The sequence below is a fragment of the Lissotriton vulgaris genome, chromosome 8 (genome assembly GCF_964263255.1).
Source record: "Lissotriton vulgaris chromosome 8, aLisVul1.2, whole genome shotgun sequence".
Taxonomy (NCBI): domain Eukaryota; kingdom Metazoa; phylum Chordata; class Amphibia; order Caudata; family Salamandridae; genus Lissotriton; species Lissotriton vulgaris.
In genome coordinates, this window is record NC_141696.1 from 603,350,381 (window position 1) to 603,374,085 (window position 23,705).

At 45.2% G+C, this 23,705-nt stretch overlaps 1 protein-coding gene across 1 annotated transcript in view; it reads right to left on the reverse strand.

Annotated features, from left to right (window-relative positions):
* SH2D1B (SH2 domain containing 1B) overlaps positions 1-23,039 on the reverse strand; it is a 346,165-nt gene extending 323,126 nt beyond the window's left edge. The window contains exon 1 of the mRNA XM_086934460.1: positions 22,749-23,039. Coding sequence (XP_086790586.1) covers positions 22,749-22,882 — 134 coding nt within the window. The 5' untranslated portion in view covers positions 22,883-23,039. The remainder of the gene's footprint in view (positions 1-22,748) is intronic.
* Between the last annotated feature and the right edge of the window lie 666 nt (positions 23,040-23,705).

The window sequence follows — 23,705 nt, forward strand, 5'->3', positions numbered from 1 at the left end:
TGTATGTCAACAAGGCCAAATCCCAACTATACCTGATGGGGTCAGAGACTGAACGAAGCGGAGTCCAACTCCCTGAGATGGGGATCCCCTGGGTGCCCGATGTGTTGCCATATCTCTGGATCTGGATAAGTAGGGACAGGGAAGTTTTTTACCAGCATAATATGGGGAGGATCCTAAGAGGTCTAAGAGGCAGTATTGATTTATGGAATACGCTTACGCTGTCACTGATGGGGAGGATTGCCCTTATTAAAATGGTGGTACTACCCCAATGTCCTTACACAATGCAAGGCTCCTTCTTTGAACTCCCGCACCAGGTTTTCAAGGACCTCGATTTGCTGCTCCTGCGATTACCTTGGAATGGCAAGCGCTGTCGGGTAAGCCTGTAGGTCATGAAACGCACCTGGGGTAGAGGTGGCTTAGAAATCCCTGATCTGGAACTTTATTATTTTGTGTCCCAATTACAACATGCAGTGGCTTGGCTTGACACGGACCCCTCATGGGAACGTTCGCTTCTAGCCGACACTTATGGGGACCGGCAGCTGGGCGCACTTTTATGGCATTCGGATGGACACCAGAGGCAGGGCCACTGGGTGGATTGTTGGCGGCCATCTGGACCAGGGTGGTTAAGCGAATTATCAAGGTGAGACTGTTCGCCCCGGAGGTGGACTTTTGGCTGATGCAGCCTTTCGCGCACATAGAGCGCGTCATGCCCACTGACAAATGGAAGGTGGAGGCTGTCTTATGCTATTGAATCTCTACCCAGAACAGTGGTTCATTACATACCAGGAAGCAATGGAATCTTCTGAGTTAGGTCCGGGCCAATTCCTCCAATATGCCAAAATAGCGGCAAGGGCACAACAGCTATGGCCTACGTTCCTGGACGTCCCGGGGCAGACACACACCCTGGTCACGAAGATTACCATGGCGGGTCGGCGAAAATTTGTCACACACCTTTATTGGGTTTTAAGGGAGGAAAGGAAAGGTACACCTCTCAGGGTGGAAGATAGGTGGCAGGAGGTTTGCCAGCTAGAGATAACGCCGCAGGAGTGGGAGAAAATTCATGAGGGAGTGCGCAAGGTGGCGGTCTCCAATAGATTTAAACCGATACAATACAATATGGTTCACAAGACATACCTATCACCCAAAAGCCTACACACCATTGACAGTTCGAGAGACCCGAGTTGCCCCAGATGCCACTATGACCAGGCAGATTTCGCACACATGGTTTGGTCATGTCCGACGATCCAGGGATTTTGGATAGCAATCCTGGAGGACATGCACAGGATAACGGGGTGGAGGGTGGCCCTGGAGGTGCGCACTTGTATCCTGGGATTGATTCCCCGAGACCCTAAACGCGAAACCAGTAGGAAGTTCCTGGTATTGGGACTGGTGACGGCTAGACGGCGAATAGCAATCCACTGGCCGATGCAACATGGGTCACTAATAGCAAGCTGGAATGCAGACCTGAAGGAATGGGCATTGGCGGGGAAGGGCCACATACGTAGTACTAGGAGGGATGCCAAACTCCCGGAGGTGATGCAGGCATGGGGGTTAATGGTCCAAGAGATAGGGGGAAGTTCCCCTAGTTCTACACAGGCGGTAGCCAGTGGAGATAGTCACGAGGGCACGGAGTCCCCCAGACAGGGGGAGAGTCGGGAGGAAGCCCCAAATTGAATGTATGTTAGATGGACCTTGGGATGGGTAGACTCGGTGGGGCGGGTTTGGGGAGGGGGGGTTTGTTTACAAGTTATAGTGATTCATAATGATAAATGCTTTTGGTAATTGATGGTTTGTTACGCACCTCAGTGGAAACCCGTATTGGTTCATTAGCCTCGGACCGGGGGATGTATTGCTTATTGTATGGGGTGGTCCATGTGATGTAACTGTTTCCATATGCGAAGTATGCCAGAAAATTGCAATAAAGAAAGTTTTTTTTTAAAATGTTTCTGCCCTAACACGCGTCTCATTATTGACCTGAGGATTAAATGTGTGGGCAGCTTGTTTCCTGTCTCCAGTAACCTGATAAACTGGATATTTCGCCCTCCTCACAATCCCCGGGCGGTGTCTAGCCATGCAATACCCATTGCTGGTTACTGCAGGTGGAACAGCGCAATCATCACATACACTGTCAATAAGTCGATCGGCTTCCTCTAGGGTATCAAATCTATTGATTGCATTGTGAGCCATTAGTGGCTGGCACTATTTAGGGTGGGGGGGGCTTTGCTTCGGCAGAGGAAAGTCAGGACTAGTATTAAAGCTAGGTTTGTTGATGTAGCCTAAGGGCATTAGAGCAATTCTCGACCTACCTTCCTGTTTGCTCATATAATCAGAGATCAGCCTGCGTGCCAAATGTGGATTTTTAAAGTTAATTATTACACAGTAGGCTGGTTGATCCATTGGCCCTGGCCCAATCCACCCCACCCTGAAAGTAAAAATTATGTTATTAGCCATTGAAAGGGAAAAGGCCCTGTAACGCATGAGCTAGCCCAGTGTTTTGTTTATTAACTTATTGTGTGACCCTCATGCAGCTGTGGGACTCCTGTCACAATTGTCATATAAGGGCAAGATGCAGAGGGTAAGTTTATCACAGGGAGTTTTTGGTTTAGTTTGGGGCCATGAGACCTAGAACTCCCATTAGTGCTTTCAATGTAATGCATTTGTTTCCCTAGGAGGGTCCTGTTGCTATGTTGACCTTGTTTCGGGGTGTCTCTGACCTGTGATGAATATGTGCTGGTAGGGCCTGATTTGCAACTATGTGGAGCAATGATAGCACTCAATATCAAGATCCATTTTTTTTTCAAAAGGAGTAGAGTGGAAAATATGTGATATTAACCTGGGTTTGAGGTCTGCAGGGCATTCTGGGTAAGAACAGCTAGTGGGATCCACACAAGTCACACCACCTTGGTCTCGTCTGGCTGTCTAGTTTTCAGAGATATCTGGGTTTGGTAGGTTTCCCTAAGTGACGGCTGAGAACAGGCGAAAATTCCACAATAACCCACATTGCCAAACTGGGTAATTTATAATATTGAAAATTTAATCCCTCCACATTGTGTTCTGGGAACTTTGCTCTCAAAGGCAATAGAATCACCCACACAAGTGGGGCACTGTTTTATTAGGAGAAGTGTGGAAACACAGAATGGTGTATCTTTTGTTATTATCAACTGAATTTCTCTCCATTTTGGAGTGTGCAAGAAATTCCATCTTAATTACATAATAGTATTGGTAGCCTCAAATGCAGAGTTGTAGAACTGACCACTATTCCTAAACTCAGTATCCTGGGCACATTTTTAAAATGCATAGGTTTTGTTCATACCATTTTGTTTCATTAGATTTTACCAACTGAAACAAAGCTGCCATACGAAGGAAAATCATTATAAGCTGCAGCTCAGTTGTTGACTCTAGGAATTGTGTGTTTTTGGACAAGCAACAAACATTACAAATACCTATCAACTGAAGGTTTTGACGGACCTAATGAATTATTAATTTTGTAAATCAGCCATCGAGGTATAAAATGACAGATGAAAAAGTTGTCACACATTTCTATTTTTTCAAATTTTTTTTCATTAAGTTTTTATTTGAAAATTAGTTTTGTGGGAAAAATATAAGATAAGTGATCTACACAAATTACCCCCTGATGAATTCAGAATTTTGTCTAGCTTTCAGCAATATATAGCACTCTCGGTTCACCCATGAGTTCCGCACTGCTTCCACCACAAACATGAAATAGGTAGAAACCACAAAAAATTGAAAAACTGACTAACACTTATGAAGGCTTAAGCAAAAACGGATTAGTCTATTGTTTTAATGTAGTCAAAAGAGAATAAATGTGAATGTACCTGTAAATCTATTTTTAAGAAAATTTGAAGTTTTGAAAGAAATTGTTTTACATGCAATTTTATGAGCTTGGGAAGCCCAATAAGTGAAATGAATGTGTGGGAACTGTTTCAAAGACATGTAGCACTGAGACAAAAGAAAAATACATAGTGGTAAAAATGTGTATTTGGCATGTTAAATAAAAGAAAAAGGCTAAATATATCACCATGTACTTTCAAATTCCACCATCAGGACATTTCAGTTTAACTTATGTGCTTAGCTATCGCTTTTCAATTCAGTTAGACACCTACTAAGAGGATACTTCAGCAAATGATTGTCAGAGTAGAGAAAAAAAGCCATCTGCAAAAGAGAGGAAACCCAATAACAGCAAGATTGCTGTTTGCTGACAAGCATTGAAGTCAGTGCTTTGTAATTTGAGTAGCCCAAGGTTATCTTTATCAACATACTCTCTGTAGGTTTAACACTTTTGGTGCTAAAGTCAGCCTGCAGCCATCCTAGGTCAATCTAGCATCCACCCATGTTGGGAGCGCTGGCACACACCCCACGGCCCCCCCCTGGGACATGCCTCCATTGGGGAGCAGCGGAAGTGCTTTCACCTCCCATCCCCTGACCTGCCCTCTGCGATCTGATGATGTACGTCACGCCATCATCAGATGGTACCGGGGACATACTGGGAACCATTTGCGTGGACTTGTTGTCAGTGATTCCTTCTCCAGGTGGGGGGCAGGGGGTTGGTGGACAGAAAGCCACAGGGGGGAAGGAAAGGGTTTTTCCTTTCTCCCTGTGCTTGTCTCCAGGAAGGCATGTGGGGGAGCGATCGTGGAACAGGAATCTATCCCACTTGACCACCTAGGGCCGTAAAATATAAGTGACCCTGGGGTGTAACAGGAGTTTGCCCCCACTTTGTGCACCCTTCCTGGGCACTTTGGAACTACAGAAGGAGCCACAGATACTTGTACGGTCAGTTCTGTAATACGGATAGCCCCGGCGTACTTGGCGCCAGCGCTATCTTCAGAGGGTGTTCTTTCATTTGCATGCCTCATGCAAATGAGGGAATTCCTTTACCTCTCAATTCTTTGCCTCTCAAAGAAGCTCTCAGGAGGCGCACTGACAGTGTGACACCTAAAAGTAGATGCACTGTCAGTGTGCCCCATGATGGCAGCCCTCTGGACGAGGTAAAAGATGTCCTATGGACCCCCCAGACATCCCCTTGCAAGTGGGTGCAGCCAATAACCCTTCAAAATGTAGGCGAGTTGCCACCTGCACTGTGAAAACACTCAGCGGCTTCAAAGTGGCCGCTCCGATTTTTATCTGAATACGCTGCACTGGGGGCAGAATCATTGCATTTTCCTTCATTGCACTGGGCGCACCTTTTAAAAGGTGCGCATAGTGCAATGAAGGAAAATGCAGGAAAATGCACCACATGTATAATACAGCTCCAGGGCTGTTTTTTGTTGAGGGAGTGGCTCCTTGAGCAAGGACTGCTTCCTTCTTTTATTATTATAAATCTTGTTTTACCCCACCCCACCGGGGTAATTTGAATGGTTTTTTGGGCCAATCTTCGCCGCAGAGGGGTCGAAACCCACTAGACTCCGGGATTAAATTTGTATGATGATTAAGGGAAACAACGCCTTGGGCAAGAGTCCCTCCCCTTAGGAGATAATTTCCTTTTGGTAGATCGGCTGTTTTTTAGGCCGATCTGCCCCGGAGGGGGGCATGCAAAATAAACTATGCTGTGAGCAGCGGAGCTCCGCGAGCAGCAGAGTGCGTTAGATAAATGCAGTTTTGCAGTGACTTTCAGTACCAGGAGCTTCATGTGCAATCATCGCGAACGGCACCATGAACAGCTGAAGCGGATGCTGCTTCCTTTCTGTCGCTCAAGTAGTCGAGCGCCAGCTTTCTCAACGCGAAAGGACGGTTTCTCAACGCGAGCAGTCGTGAACTCCGTGAGATCCGCATAACGCGAAGTGCGGAAAACTCCACGAGCGGAGTTCACCGCCCAGACGTAGTTTTGAAGGGGAGTGACCTCTTGGGCATGGTCGCTCCCCTTGAGGGCCATACATATTGTCAGGGAGCCCAATGGGGAAGGTTAAATCAACAAGAATGGACAGACGTCTGAGAATTCTTAAGTGTAATTTATTGGTTAAAAGGCAGGGGAAGAGAGGGGGGAAGAGAGGAGAGAAATAAGTCTTGGTTTTCAGGAATCTTCCTGGGCTTCACCGTTTCGGGGCAGCCAATTACTCGGACTTTTCCTCAAGCCAGATAGGAGTAAGTGGCGTATTGACGGCAAGTCGAGTAAAATAAAAGGAAAAATAAAACAAAAGACACCACTGATTAGTGGGACGGTCTCTCTATATTTTGGGATTCAGGAGAGGGTGTGTGGGAGTACCACCGAAACCGCTGCCCCATGGGAACAAAAAAATAAACAGAACAGAAGACGGTGTCCTCCCTCACTACTTAGTCCCTCCCAGTGACAAAGAAAACCCCCGAAAGGCGGCGACGTACCTACTCAAGCCACACTCCTCCTCCTGGAGTGTGGCGGGACGTCGGATGGGGTTGTTGGCCTCTTGGCGCGGTCCGGTCGTCTGCCTTCTCTTGCGGTGCTCCGAAGTCTTCTCGGGGGCCTGGTTCCAGTCTAGGATCCTCTGGCATGGGTTTCCTGCTTGTTGGTTCTGTCGCGCGCCGGCGTTCTGTTGCCTCTCTCTTTACTCAGGCGTCCTCCTCTGATAGGCCGACAAGGCCTGACGTCATGCGGCTGGGCTCCTCCTTCCGGTCCTTCTCGGAAGAATTAAAGGGGTCAAGCACGTCCTGCATGTGAAGCAACAGGACATCGGAATCACGATATAGCAGTGAGTCCTGCTCCCCGCTCTACTCCTGACACATATATATATATTTTTAGGCTGATCTGCCCTCGGGCAGGGCAGTGGCCACTAGACACCAGGGATTATGTTCAGAAAGGAACCTCTTTTTGATATTCAGTTTTTTTGCCTTTCCAGTGGGACTTCCTTGGTGCAGAGTAAGAGCAGTTGATCCTCGGACTTGCTGTCTCTGGCAATTTATTTTTTTTGAGTATATAGGTCTTTGTGTGCTTTATATTGATTGACTTTTGCTTCCAGATTACTATATGCCAGTAGTTTTACTTTCTGTTTGATAACCCATCTCCCTCCAACGCCTTGAGACCCTTACGGGTGAGTGGTCATGCTTTACAAGCCACTTGATTGATTGATTGATTGATTGATTGATTGATTGATAAAGTCACAGTTTGTTTAGTACTTATTTTACACAGTGTTGTGCTACTTTTATTGGTAAGGATTATGAATAATTTTAGGTTGACTGCTCAGCAGGTTGTTGGTTTGCTTTTTGAATCTTCTGCTGACCATGGTTTTGAGACTGACTCTGCATGTGAGGCCAAGGAAGAAATCCAAGATTCTGGAGTGGAATTTTCTGTATGAGAGGAATCATCTGGCGATGAATACACTCTCAGTACATAAACTGATACGCTGATAGTGCAGCAAGATCTGGAATACAGCCTGGGGCTGAAAAGCTTCCCATTGGAAGTGCTGAACTCTGGGTTGCCCCAAACATGGTGCAGCCTGTGTTGCCTGCCTTTAGTGGTGTCGCAGGGTGTAGAGTCAATACTAAAAACATTTCTCCTATTAATTTCATTCAGTTGTTTATGGACCATGTATTTTGGTATGAGATTATTGACCAGACTAATTTGTATGCTGAACGGTATTTGAGGGACAACTGCTCCAGCCTTAAGTCCCACTCTTGAGCTAGCTTGTGGACTCCCCCAAATCTGGATGAGGGAAAGACGTTTTGGGATTTAACTTTTTTGATAGGAGTGATAAGGAAGCCATCACTTTCTTCATATAGGTCTACCAGTTCCTTTATGGCAATTGCTATATTTCCTGCAACCATGAGTCGTGATCGTTATTTGCTTATGCTTCGGATGCTGCATTTTGTTGATAATGCTTCAGCATTGTTACAGGATCACTCTGACTGTAACCGTCTATTCAAGATTCGACCTGTCCTTGATCATTGGGTAGATAATTTTTCAGAGATCTAGTTCCAGGGAAAGTAATAGCTGTGGGTGAGGCTTTTCCTGTTCTAGAGCTGTTTAGCTCTCAGGCAATACATTCCTAGCAGGGCACATTATGGAATTAAGAGGTATATACTGTCTGAGAATAATTCTGGTTATGTCAGGGTGTACACTGGTAGAGATTCTTCTATTGACCCCCCTGGTTGTCCATCCACTTTTGGAGTCAGTGAAAAAATTGTATGGTAACTTTGTAGAGGACTTTTTAACAAATAATGTGAGAAGTTGGCCTGATATATGATGTCTCCAATTCTGGGGGCACCTTGTATCAGTCCAAACAATCCCTATGGTGTCTGGTTGTAAGTCAACCTTATTAGACAAGCTATCCTAATGGTAGCATGGACTAAGCAGCCTTAAAGGCTTAACTCAAGAGGTCGTGTTAAGCGAGCAGTTTTAACAATCACAATCCTGTAATATCAAAAGAAAGGACACCACACAAGTTATATATTATAAAATATATATATTTATTACTAGAATAATCCTCTATACTCTTTATGAGTCTAGAAACACAAGCATTTAAACAAAAGCACAGTACAACATATGAAAGTTGCACCATTATGGATGAGGCCAGGGGCCACGCAAACCATATACTAAAATAGTGGTATAGGTATCACTAATCGAACAGTGGTTAGGCCTAGGGCCTAGGGAATTGCTGGGACCAGTCGGGACTAGCAATGCTGAAGTCGGGAAAAGCCCGCGGGATTCGGGTGCAGCGCTTAAAGCACACGCATGCACCAATGCAAAGTCAATGGTGCGTAAAAGTTACAAAGTTACTGTTAAAGGAACCTTCCGACTGACCTAGAAGGACAACACTTTAGACATATACACTAGAGGTGTATACCAGTGCAGGAGCACTGGCGTTGCTGAGTTACCTCACCCACAGGAAGCGGGTGCACAGGTGCAAAGTAGTGTCGGGTTTCGTCACGCAGGTCGATGGTGCCTGAAGATTAAGATGCTGCAGGCGTCGAGAAGAGAAGTGTCCGGTGTGATCCAAGGGTGGATCGAAGATGTAGAGTACCTGAAAGCAGAGGGGACAGAGTCTGGGTCACTCAGCAGTGACCAGGGTGGAACCAGGCAATGTCGGGCGCAATCAGGTGGTTGTCGAGAAGCTTCTCTCCGCTGCCATGTAGACTCTGGGGCCCGAGGATGTCCAGGAGTGGATCACGAGCTGTCCCACAAAGGCTCTCGCTGTCGGCGGTGTCGACTTCCGGATTGGAGCAAACAACCCTTGGCAAGCGCAACCCACGCAGGATTCAAAGATCGCTTAATACTCGGACCAGCAAGGTCAGAGCGGGTGCTCCTTTTCAGGGGGGCGAGGGCCAGTCCAGAGCAACCGGACTGGCAGGTCAAATTCAAAGGTTCGTCGGTACTGGGGCAGCAAGCCAACGGGCAAGCAACCGGACCAATGCGTTGAGCCAAAAAGTGCAGAAGGCCCCCACGCAGCACTCGGTGAGTGTAGAGGGGGGAGCTTCGGTGCAGGAGTGGCTCAGGGCTGGGGCTTCTCAAACTCCAATGCACAGCTTCGAGGGAGCCTCGGAAGCTGCATGGTCAGCGCCTCGTGGTCTTTCCAAGATGGCCGGCCCCACGCTTCAGGTCGCCTCCATGGGTCTCAGCTCTGCAGGGACTGTGGATCGGGCTGTTAGAAGGCAGGAACGCTGGGTCTTGTTGAACTCTGTCACTCGAGTCTCAGCGGGAACTGCAACAAAGCAAACGTTGAGGTGCTGGATGGTGCCTGTTTGCACAGGGTGGTCACTCCTTGACCACAAGGGAGATTCTTCAGTCTTCTACGTCGAGTAGGATGTCGAAGGGTCCAGAGTTTCATTTCATAAGTTTCAGTCAGGATAATCTGAGTGCTTTGGCACTGCTCCCACTCTTATACCAAACTGGGGGGCTGGATTACCTGCTAGGTCCCTCCTATGGGTGGGACCCAGGAAGGGGGTGGTTACACCCCTTTCCCTTTGTCCAGGGTCACGCTGGGACTGGGGCTGGTGTGCCCCAGAACCGGTTTGACCGGATTATGCAAGGGGAAGCCTTGTGCTCCCCAGGCACTGTCTGGTTTCTTTCAAACCTCCCTGCTACAATCCACTATCTCCTCTCTGGGGTGGTGTGACACCTCCCTGCGACAGGAAACCCTTTGTCCAGGCCTCCTCTGCCAAGTTTCGGTCAGCAGCAGGAGGTCAGACTCGTGTCTGTGGCAGAAGCGTCTATTTTGTGATGCTGAGGCTCTTTTAAAAATCAACCGCGTTTTAGCACAGTAACATGTCTTCTCCCTCTAGAAGGGTGGAATGCTACCCCCGTCGCCAGGACTGGCGAGGGGGTAGTATTCCAAATCGTATGACACCTTACACGACATGTTTTGATAAAGCTAAACCAAAGTTAGCACATAACCGCGATGGATTATAATGCACTTAAGAGTATATGGTATGGCAATATCCCGGAACAGCTTAGGGAATTGGTCCCGACAGCTGCAGACAGGCTCAGCTCATGCTAGAGCACCATCTCACATAAAACCAAGCACTCTGCCTCCAGGATTGTTAAGGCCTGCCATCGGAGTGACTTATATGTGTATATGTGTCCAGATAGGTTTAGATATAGGTATACTATATCAAAGCAAGGGGTGATTACAGCACCTTGCCCCAGCTGAGTGATCAGCCAGTTGTGTCAATTTTGGATAGCCAGCCAGGGGTGGCAAAAGCTATGCTGCAGCCCCTGGTAAGCCTTGGATGCACCCATGCCCTGGGCACCTATAGTGCACTGTACAGGGGCTGATAAGGTGACCCAAGCCAATTTAGTTATGCACCTAGGGTACATGGAGTCCATTTTAAAGAGAGAGCGGATAGCCTGGGGCCCTGTTTAGCAGGATCCCAGGCCAACTAAGTCGAAAACCAGCTAACACAAGGCAAAGAATCTGGGGTAACCATAGTCAGGTATCCACCTTCCTACACACAGTTTTGGCATTTTACTGCAAGACCATTTTTCCTATTTTTGTGCTTTCAACCTCCTTCCAGTTTGTATTGCAAACGGGTGTAAAACCCATGGTGGATCCTGGACAGCTATACATTTCTGAAAACTAGACAAAACTTTGAATTCAGCCAGGGGTCAATTGTGTAAATTCCTCAAGATTTTTTCCACAGAAAGTTACAGTTGAAATAAAAAATATTGAAATTTAGTTGAAAAAAAAAACAACCATTTGTGACTAAGTTTTTATTTGTACCTTCTTGTTACTATGGCAGATTTTCAAAAGCAATAAACCGTTACATCTACTGGGCTCTTCTGGCCACTGGAATATAAAGGATTTGTAGGTTTTCCAACAATCTGGGGTGCCCAGTGACAACAGAGCTGTACCTTACAATAGTTTTTCATTGTGTACTGACTATACAGCAATTCATAGGGGCAAATTATAAATAATAGAAAAAGCGTATGCTGGAAAATGCTGTATTTTTTAAATGTACACCAGATACTAAGTTTAGGAGACTAGTTGTTTTTACATCTCTGCATTTATGGGTACCAATACTGGCATGTGTTTCAGAGGGCATTTTGTAAACTTTCTTATTTGTTACACACTAACGTACATTTGAAATACACAAACATAGAGATATGTCATCGGTAATAACAAATGTTCTACTATCCTGTGTTCCCACTTGTCTCTTGATAAAAATGGTACCCCACTTGTGTGGCTGGGCCTTGCACCTGCGACACAAAACACCCAAAAACGTGACCTAGGAGACATCATATTTCACATAGCAGAATCCACGTTTAGCTGTGGATTTTGGTCACAGCTCAGCCGGCACCTAGGGAAACCTATGAAACTATCACATCTTTGAATACAAGACACCTGTGGGACCTTGTGTGTATCTTACCAGATTTATTTCTCCCAGAACCACATGCAAATCTCAAACTTTGCCTAAAAACCCATTTTCTTTGCATTTCTGATAGGAAAGGACCTGGAATCTTCATATAACCGCAAATTTCCCAGCACCCAGCAGTACCCCAAGTCTCCCAAAAGACTTGGGTAGGCCAAGTGCCAAAAGGGCACGAAATGCAACATAGACACATCACATATTTCCACTGAAAAACAGTGTATTTTTTTGCAATGCTGGTAGCTGTGGATTTTGGTCCACAGCTCAGCCAGCACTTAGAGAAACCTACTAAACCAGCACACTTTAAGAACTAGACAACCAGGGTGGGTGGATGGGTGGGGGAAGGGGTAGTCCAGGGTGGAGTGTCTCTTGTGGCTCTCACCAGGATTTTTTACCCAAAAGAACTGATTTTCCTTGCATTTCTGTGTGGAAAACTCACAGAATCTCCAAGGAGCCACAGATTTCCTAAAAGCCAGCATTCCCGGAAGTCTCCAGAGAACAACGGTGCCTCACTTTTGCAGGTATGCCAAATGCCCGCAACACGAAAGGGTGCCAAACTCAACATAGACATGTCACATTTTGCCACGGAAAAACGAAGGGCCTGAGTACGATGTTGGCCGGAAAGCCCTGACTGACATGGTAGGTTTAAAATCTGACCGCCGTATTATGATGACTGTGGTCGGCGTTTAAACCAGCCAGGGAATCTGATGCGGTCTCAAGGAGCCTGTAGGCCAGTCGGAAGGTCCTCATAATCCCTTAAAGACAGCATTTCTGTAGTCCAGATTATGTCGTTTTCCGACAGCTAATCCATTTTGGCCTTTCCTTACATGGATTGGCTGTCGGAAACTGACTTTGGAGGCCCTTAGCAGTGTTCCCTTCCCCCCCGGCCTTCCGCATTTGTCCCTGGGGGCACCTATGGTGAGGTGCCGGCCACACAGCGCAGAAATGTTTAAAAACTTAAATGTTTCAATGGGAGCTTGTGCTGTGGGCAGTTTCAGCCTGCAACCCAAGTGATTATATAAACAACTGGTGAAGGTATGTGGATTGAGGAGTGAAAAACATGGTGGCACACAAGCACCTGGTGAGGTGAACTGCAACAATTGGTTTCATAATATATGTGTGACCCAGTAAGGTTTTAAAAAAATTATTTTATAGGTCTGAGAAGTGAGAAGGGGTTTTTGTTTTGTGGCCATCCTGAAGAAGGCGGTGTTTGATCACAGAAATGCACGTAGATTTAATATGAAAGCCACAACAGAGAAGAAAATGTATTAAGGGATTGGACAAATGGATGTATAAAGCATATCTAAGAAGACAGTGTGGAATATTGATATTCTTTTTGAGTGGACACACCAGGACAAAAAATAAGGATTGTATAGAAATTGTAGAATTTGATGACACTATTTCAGACCTGTTTTAAAATTTGTTAGTGAGCAATGTTTTTTAAGAAGTGTTTATTTGAAGTATGTGTATGAATGTAAATGTAGTTTGTATGACAAAGATGAGGATAAGCGCATATGGTATGAAATGTTTTTAGGAAAATAAGGAAGAAATAGTTCTCACATTTTTTACCTATAGCAAGTTTTGAAAGGATTTAAAAATCGAGTTATATGTGCTAACTATCCTACATACATAGTTCAAATGAAAGTTCTGACAAATAAGTGTTACATTAAATTCTGAGTAGTATAACCAGAAATTGAATGATAAAAAATAAAGGAAAAAATAAAAAGTAAAACAATACTTTTGTTCATAGACCGCAGATATATTGGAGTGAATGAATGAGAGATTGTGGACGTTGAATGGAATAATAAGGTTGCCAGGGGAGTAATCTCAAATAATTGTTAATAATTGTAACTTCAAAATAGAGAACCACTGATTTACAGCTCATGGACTGTAAAGCCACATCCAGGCACCAAACGCTTTCCAGTCAATTCACACACCTTTCATGCATCAGACACAGATCATCATTCACACAGTCAGCCACGTGCCAACACAATACAACACACACATTAACAAACAGCGCCATTCAAGGGTTTATCACTGTCATACACCAGCAGGACTAACTCACCAATCACACCACCAAACACCCAAATATCAGACAACTTACAAACACACCTCAGACAAGTCAATATACATGCTGGCTATCAGCCACCAACACACCGCCAGCCCACACACACCACCGGCCAAGCGCTAGTCCACAAAACACTGCAAGGCAAGCACCAGTTTAAACACACTGCTAGCCAAGGGCCAGTGCGCGAACACCACCGGCCAAGCACAAGCCCACGTGACAGTCCAAACACCACGCCAGTCAGGCGCCAGTCTACACAAACTCTATTCAAGCGCCATTCTACACACACTGCCAGCTAAGCACCATTCCACACATACTGCACGTCAAGCGTCAGCTCACACACACTGCCAGCCAAGTACCAGTATACACACACTGCCAGCCAAGCGTCAGTCCACGCACACCGCAAGTAAAGAGCCAGTACACACATGCCACCATCACTTTTTTAACAAATAAAAAAACTATCTGAAGGAAATGAGAAGCCAACAAATACTAACTAAATAAATCTAAAAACTGCCAACTGTGAAACTGAGCAAAGTTGTTTTTGGGTGTGGGAAGAATGTAATCAGGAAAGTAGTGATCTTTCAATGTGGTCACATCCTGCACCACTCGAACTCTAGAACTCTAGAAACACTTGCCTTCTCAACTACAACAAGACTGTCTATTACAGATGTATGAAGCTGAACAAAAGTCATCTTTGGATCTGAAGAATAATCATTGAATACAACAAAAGCAATGAAAGTTGCCAAATAAAACAAATGAACAGCCAACTTCTTACACCAAATGTATGACTTACGATCAGCACTGTAAGGCTCCAACCTTTGATCTATTCTATCTACACCACCGAAGTGCTTAATGTAGTCTAAAATGCACACAGGTTTGCACACTTCAGCAACCTGACACCAAACAGTCACAGGTGATGTCCTTTCGTCAAGAATAGTTGTCAGCATGTGGACATCTCTCCTGCCTAAACATTTCACAACTAGATGTTCATCACTACACAAGGCACTCCATTGTCCTCTCAGACGTTTTTTACATACAAGCGCTTTAAGGTAACCTTTAAGGTTAGAGCTGAATGTGCCACATGCAACAGTGTCCACTTTGAACAATACCGTGAACAATTGCATACCAGTGTAGAAGTTATCTACATATAAATAGTGATATGTGTAGGAAGGTGGCTACCTGACTATGGTTACCCCAGATTTTTTGCCTTGTGTTTAGCTGGTTTGCGACTTAGTTGGCCCGGCTCCCTGCTAATCAGGGCCCCAGGCTATCTGCTCTCTCTTTAAAATGGATTCCATGTACCCTAGGTGCATAACTAAATTGTCTTGGGTCACCTTATCAGCCCCTGTACAGTGCACTATAGGTGGCCAGGGAATAGGTGCATCCAAGGCCTACCAGGGGCTGCAGCACATCTTTTGCCACCCCTGGTTGGCTATCCAAACTGACACAACTGGCTGATCACTCAGCTGGGGCAAGGTCGTGTAATCACCCCTTGCTTAGATATAGTATACCTATATCTAAACCTATATCTGGACATATATACATACCAATAAGTCACTCATATGGCAGGCCTTAACAATCCTGGAGGCAGAGTGCTTGGTTTTATGTGAGATGGTGCTCTAGCATGAGCTGAGCCTGTCTGCAGCTGTCGGGACCAATTCCCTTAGCTGTTCCGGGATATTGCCATACCATATACTCTTAAGTGCATTATAATCCTCGCGGTTACTTGCTAACTTTGGTTTGGCTTTATCAAACCATGTCGTGTAAGGTGTCATACGCTTTGGAATACTACCCCCTCGCCAGTCCTGGCGACGGGGGTAGCATTCCACCCTTCTAGAGGGAGAAGACATGTTACTTTGCTTAAAAGCGGTTAAATCTAACCAAAGCCCCAGCATCACAAAATGGATGCTGCTGCCACAGACACAAGTCTGGCCTCCTGCTGCTGACCGAAACTCCGGCAGGGGAGGCCTGGACAATAGATATGCTGTCACAGGGAGGTGTCACACCACCCCAGACAGGAGATAGTGGATTGTAGCAGGGAGGGTTGAATGAAACTAGACACTGCCTGGGGAGCACAAGGCTTCCCATGCATAGTCCAGTTCAAACAGGTGCTGGGACCCTCCAGTCCCAGCTTTAGCCAAAACTGGACAAAGGGAAAGGGGTGTAACCACCCCCTTCCTGGGTCCCACCCATAGGAGGGACCTAGCAGGTAACCCAGCCCCTTGATTTGGAATAAAGGTAGGAGCTGTGCCAATGCACATCAGATTATCCTGACTGAAACTTATGAAACGAAACTCTGGACCCTTCAACATCCCACTCGACGTGGAAGACTGAAGAATCTCCCTTGTGGTCAAGGAGTGACCTCCCTGTGCAAACAGGCACCATCCAGCACCTCACCATTTGATTTGTTGCAGTTCCCGTCAGAACTCGAGCAACAGAGATCAACAAGACCCAGCGTTCCTGCCTTTTAACACCCTGAACCACAGTCCCAGCAAGTCTGAGACCCGTGGAGATGACCTGAAGCGTGGGGGCGGCCATCTTGGAAAAACCACAAAGTGCTGACCGTGCAGCTTCCGAGGCTCCCTTAATTCTGTGCATTGAGTTTTGAGAATCCCCAGCCCCGAGCAGTTTTTGCACCAAAGCTCCCCCCTCCACACTCATCGAGTGCTGCGTGGGGCCTTTTTGCATCTTTCTGCTTGACGAGTTGGTCCGGTCGCTTGCCCGTTGGCTAGCAGCCCCAGTACCAACAAACCTTTGAATTTACACTGCTAGTCTGGTTGCACCAGACTGGCCTTCGCTCCCCTGAAAATGAACACCCGCTCAGACCTTGCTGGTCCGAGTAAGAAGCGATCTTCGAATCCTGCATGGGTTGCACTTGCCAAGGTTTGTTGGCTCCAATACGGAAGCCGACAACGCTGACAGCGAGAACTTTTGTGGGACAGCTTGTGATCCACTCCTGGACATCCTCGGTGCCCCAGAGTCCACCTGGCAAGGGAGACAAGCTTCTCGACAACCACCTGATTGCGCCCAACATTGCCTGGTTCCTTCATGGTTCCACCCTGGTCACTGCTGAGTGACCCAGACTCTGTCCCCTCTGCTTTCAGGTACTCTACATCTTCGATCCACCCTTGGATCACACCGGACACTTCTCCTCTGGCCGCCTGCAGCATCTTCATGTCCAGGCTCCATAGATCTACACGACGAAAGCCGACACGACTTTGCACCTGTGCACCCGCTTCCTGTGGGTGAGGTAACTCTTGAACGCCGGTGCTCCTGTAGTGGTTTACACCTCTAGTGTCTAAGTCTAAAGTTTTTTACTTCTAGTCCAGTCGGAAGACTCTTAAAGCAGTAACTCGATAACTTTTACGCACCATTGACTTTGCATTGGTGCATGCGTTTGCTTTTAGCGCTGCACCCGAATCCCGCGGGCTTTTCCCGACTTCCTCACTGCTAGTCCCGATTAGTCACAGCGATTCCCCAGGCCCTAGGCCTGACCACTGTTTGATTAGTGATACTTATACCACTTATTTAGTATATGGTTTGAGTGGCCCCTGGCCTCATCCATAATTGTGCAACTTTCATATGTTTTACTGTGCTTTTGTTTAAACGCTTGTGCTTCTATACTCATAAAGAGTACAGGGGAATATTCTAGTAATAAATACATATATTTTTATTTGATATTACAGGATTGTGCTTGGTAAAACAGCTGGCTTCACATGCCCTCTTGAGTTTAGCCTGAAGGCTGCTTAGTCCATGCTACCCCTAGGATAGCTTGTCTATAAGGTTGACTTACAACCACCACCATAAGGGATTGTTTGGACTGATACAAGGTGCCCCCAGAATTGGAGACAGCATATATCAGGCCAACTTCTCACACTGTGGTAATAAATAATGTGGTTTTCTGAATTAAGTCTGACTGTTCCTGAAAGTTGGGAAGATGCTGATTTTAGCACCGCAAACCTTTTGTTGATGTCATTTGCGGGAAAAGTCGGACACTTCCTTCTGCAGCACTTTTTCCCCCAAAAACCCAACATTTCGCTTTATTTTGGCTAATTTCTCGATCCCCTCTAGGGGAATCCCACAAATGCTGGTTACCATTGGAATCCCCAGGCTGTTGACAAAAAAGGACACAAAATTGGCATGGATACGTTATGTGGAAAAAAAGGTTATAGAGGCCTAGGCACAAACTGACCCAAACACACACAAAAAACAGGCATAGCGCTGGAAAAGGTGAGGGAGGCCTGGATGCAAAAGGGTTAAAAGAAGTAGTAGAAGTGCTAAAAATGCACTTTCAGCATACAAATCCAGAAATAATAAATAATGGTAATTGGTGAACAATGGTTGACAATTACAATCTAACTGTTTGCACATATCAGAAAATATTACTTCAGAAAAGCAGCTATAGTAAGTATTCAGACAATGTAAAAAAAATTACATTTAACATTTCGGCTACTAAAAACCGAAATAAAGTAGTTTAGAACCTAGAAGAGAATCATAAAAAGCACACTAGCCCCATTAAATGAATGTAAATGTAAACATAATACCTTGTGATTTTTTTTAAATTGTGGAGGGATATAAATAATCATTTATGTGTTTGCTAGTAAGGCATGATTAGTGTTGCCTTCACCTTATATGATTGGTGAAGGCAACACTAATCATCAAGGAGAAGCAGTTTCAGACTTGTGAGCACCACTGTTAATTCAATATATTCCTAACACTTTCAGTAAAGCCTTGAAAATGTGCGCGAAATAAAGGTGTCAATAAATTCAAGCAGGGAAGGCTGTAGAGTGGAGATGAGCGGTGCTGCGGTCAGGGCAGCTGACTTCGGAGCACAGGGCTCACGGCTCGATCCCCGGCTCCGGTGGCAGCTCAACTCAGCACTGTGTGACTCTGGGCAACAGCACACTTAATTTCTACAATGGCCCCCAGCGCCTTGAGACCCGTAAGGGTGAGTAGTTCGCGCTTTACAAATACGGATTTATTTATTTACAGCAGTGGTTCCTAGCCTGTGGTTCGGGTATCCCTGGGGTCCGCGAAGATTCCTAAGGGGGTCCGCAAATACTTAGGTACTAGATACTGAAGGTATTTGAAACTGGATGCATACAAATATAATTAGTATCCTCAGAATGATTCGTGGGAGAAGCGCAGGTGCATCCACAGAATATAGTAGGAGTGGCCTCAACTGAAATTAGAAAAGCTTCAACCTTTCTATTAATATTATTTTTTTTTTTACTGATGTGCTTGCGAATTAAATAAAATGTGTCATTGTTTGTGTACTTGTTTGATGAATGCTTTTTTCTGTATTGTTTTGCCATTCAAATCATCGACAATGCTTTGTCCGGGGTGCCTCTTGAGGGGGGCCCCCCACATTCCAATAATATTTCAGTGGGGATCCCCGGGTTCCAGTAATGATTAAGTAGGGTCCCCAGAAGCCAAAAGGTTGGACACCCCTGAGTAATATTAAAGCATAGTGTTTTCGAGTCTGTGTTCACCCTCGGAAGACATCCACATAAAATATAAATACAGACGCTTGTACTCACTCACTAAATAGCAGGTTCTGTCACCCAGGTAAATGGTGCTCTTTTTACCTATCACAGGAAGATGAAAGGCTCAGTGGACCCGTCGGGAAACGAAGCGCTATGACCGAACCAGACACTCATCCTTGGAAAGGATGCATCATTGAAATGTTAGGTTAGGTGCGCATTGAAATTGATCATTTGATGATTCAGGAACAAAAAAAACAGGGAAAAGTTGAAAACCGGGCTTTCTGACTGGGGGAACAACCTTACAAACCATTAACATACACTCTATAGCTCTTCTAACTTTTTCAGTACTAAATTGAGATGTTCACTTAAACGACTGGTACAAAACAAAACAAATACAAATCTTAGGTGGATCTAAAAACAGATGCGTGAACGAAAATGAGCACAGGAAATGTAAGGCTTAACACTGTTACACTTGTCACGATCGAATTAAATTAAGCAAATAATAATACTCATAACTTTTATAAAAAAAATTGGATCTAAATAAAGTCTAAATAAAGACAAACGTAACATAACAGAAATTTATGGAAAAGGTATAAAATATTTTAAATAAACTGCAATGCATACATCGCCCACAGTAAAGGAAATAAAAACAAGCATTCGAAATTCCAAAAGGCTGTCTTTAAGGGAATGTTATATGGTATTGTGAAGCGTTACAAATAGATAGCTTGGGTGTTCAAATATATATGCGTGGAAGCAAAGAACTGTAGAATAATATTGGTGTAGGTTGAAAGGTCAGGTGACAGTTGAACTGCCCAGCCAGACCTAAAACTCCATGCTGGTTAATGACTGCCACTATAAATTATCCATGTATCTAAGACAGTTTAATATCATTACAATGGCATGAGTGTACCCCTGAAAGTTCAAACTTAGGCTGCTGAAAAAATTTATAAAATGATCAAAACTAGGTGGATGGCAAGTACGACTGCACATCCTCTAGACGCGGCAGCAGTCCTGGCACTCTCGGTTCCTGGAACTGGCCTTCCTCGAGCACTTCTTTGTATAATGCGGGCGGTGTTCCACTGTCTCTGGAGAGCTACTGGCTTACTCATGAGTCTTTTCCATATGCTCTCTCCATTCTCCTCCTCAGCCTTCCTGGAAGATCCGGTTCTCTCGCCAAACGGGAACTCCAAGCTGGGATCAGGACAGCCTCTTGATCCTCTGCCATTTTTTACCAATAGCCAACTGCTATCCTTTGAAGAGGTGGTGGAACAATATGGACTTCACCAGGGGCAGTTGCTATCATTTGGCCTCCTTTATAGACTCTTGTGAGGGCGCTGGCAGGCCATCCCCTATAGCTCTTGTCCACAGACTCCACACTCTGGAAGTCAGAAGGCGACACTTAACTTCATATACAATCCCTTTGTGATGCTTTGGAGGAGGACTTTGGGAGGGCTCTGCATGAAAAGGAGAGGGCAAGGGTGTTGTTGCACCCAAATAAGATCACCTGCAATGAAAGGCTACAATTGATCCAATTTTATCACAGAGCCTATCTCTCACCATAGCACCTCCATCACATCTTCCTGACGGTCCTGCACACATGCACCCGGTGCCAGACCCCAGCATCGGACCTCAAACATGTCTTGTGGGACTGCCCTAGCCTCTGCCAGCAGTGGCATGAAATCCTATCCATGACAGCCTCAACCACTGACCCTTCACTCTTAAGACACATGAAATACCAGCGACATTCAAAACAGCACTCGATTCACAGATCTTGCCCTAGCCTTGGCAAAATGCGATGTGAGATTGTGATGGGAGAGCAGGACTCCCCCTAGTATTGCAGCCTGGAGGGCCCTGATGACACGCTGAGCAGAAACTGAGGTGATTGCCCTGCAGAGAGAGGAGGCCTGGGTCTCCATCACCACACGGTGGCCTCGGTGTGGGACCAGTTACTTTCATGTCTTTTTGACACTGATGAGGAGACCCCCCTCCTCCTCAAATCAAATGGGGACTGGCGCACCTCCCTATCCATTGTGGGCTTGGCTCCCTGCTTACCCCAAGGCAGGAGAACTGTGCTTGGGCGAGGGCGCACAGTAAGCTCCTGCTCATGTCAACCAGGACAGACTGTTTCTTGATATACAACACTGGCCCCTCAACACTGGGCTCTCAATACCCCTCACCTTCTCTCTTCTTGTTGACCCATCCCTTCCCTGCCTTCCTAAGTTGGTCCCCGTGTTTGGATACATTTGTTAGGTTACAGCCATGCAAGAGAAGACACATATATGACACATATTCAAGATCTGCTTTCCCCTTGTTGAACCGTTTCCCCCTTGTTTCTTCCACCAGGAGGAATGACTATGCTTATTTTACAAAGCTGTATCCTGCATCATGCTGTGCCATTGGAACGTGCTCTGTATTTCGATGGTCTCTCTTGAAAAAATAATAAATAATGGTTCTAAAAGAAAGTGTGTGGAGGGTAAGCACTTTTTTTTATGGAAGCACACAACTTCTATTCAATCAAAACGTGTACTCCTGGCTCCCAAAATGTGGGTGGAGCTAAAGCCCCTCTCCTGGTGATTCTTACATAACTGTAGAGCTAGATCATAACCAAAGAAAAGCGGCATAAATGATGTAGTTATCTAAGACACTTCAATCACATTATGTCATGTGTGTGACCCTGAAAATCCAGGCTCAAGCAGCACAGATAAACAACATGAGCAAAGCTGCCTGGAGGTCAACCACTTTTTTGTGGAAGCACACAACTTCTGCCTAATCAAAAACTGTACTACCGGCTCCCAACATGTATGCAAAGCTAAAGCCCTTCTCCTAGTTATGAGTATCACACCATTGTCTGGCGGTAGCTGCTGTCAGGCCAGACCTCAAAAAAAGGCTCAGCAGTGAGGAAGAAAACCCTCCGCAGCTAAGGGGTTAAAACAAAGTGAAAACTATTAGTGTTGAAAACAGTTTTAACAGACTGAAAACATGACAAACCAAATGAAGGAGAAAGGATGTTCTCAAAGACTCCTTTAATTTTAGAACTCATTGGATCACAGATTAAAAAAATGTTCATATATTCAGTCTCAGATAAGTAAATACGTTCATAAATTAAAAAATGTTCATGGCACACATATCTCATGTGTGTACTTCATGTTTTTAATTCTCCTAAAGAAAATCAAGTGCTTTTTATAGACGAAAATACTAAAGTACATCTACAACAATAAAATGTTGTTTTTTAAATGTGTAAGTGAACGTAGATATATTTCTTAAGTTCATACTTTAAAGTTCATTCGGTTATTCAAGTGACTTCTAGTAATGCAATAAAATAATGAAGTTACATAAACACACATTTCCAGAATATTTAGCATTACATACATGAAAAAACCCTTTAAATAAAGGCAATTACTTACAAAACACAAAGGCAGAAGGTATCTGGAACGGACTCACTGTCTCGTAGTATGAAACTTCCATTTAGTCCTTTTCTATACAACAGCTCTTCGCAGGTTTTCTTGCTTATATTGCCGTGGTAAAAAGGCAGCTCCATGTGTGCTCTAAGGGACGGCTTCTGGCTCTTCAGAACGACGTACTAAGGATGGATTTGTTTTAAAGCAACAATTCTACAACTAGTACGACTTACATTTAAGATCAAACATCTTTCGATTTCTCAGTCACTAGTTACCAATGAGTTTCTGACCAGGTCTGAGTGTGTCATAGATGCCAGATTCCTTTTTAAGAAAAAAGAAAAAAAGGCACCCACAATACAGGAAACCATATGAGACACTTGCATTGTGGGAACATGTGTCATAGTTACAGATCACTTCTGAGAAGTGGCCGTAATGTAGCATGCAGGCTCTAGGCAAACACCTTAAATGCGTAAATAAATATTAATGAAACATGCTGGCTTCAAGTATGAAGATATGACGTTGAAAACAACTAAAACTATTATTTCACATATAGGCCAACCTTCACTACTGAAATGGGCGAGCATGTACACGAATTAATAAGGACTGAAGCTGGTGCACTATGATACTCTAGGCAGCAGGCAAACCATGTGTTCAGAAGCCTAGATGGATGATAGCAATGTATCTCCTCCCAGAAAGAAGAGATGCTGGGCTTTTGGGTGATGGGGTGAGAGCTGTTGTTTTATTGGCTGTCAGTGTGTGCATGGGAGTGGGACCTTCTAGTATCAATTAGTTGTTGGTTGGCAACGAGAGTGAGTCTCTAAACCCTGCCTGGGGGTCACTCTGTGGAACTGCTGGCAAGCTCATGCCCCGCATTCTCAGGGGAGGGACCTTGATTGGCTAGAATTGACCAATGCTTGGAAATCCCAGGCATAGAATGTTCAGCCATCAACCGACACATTTTCC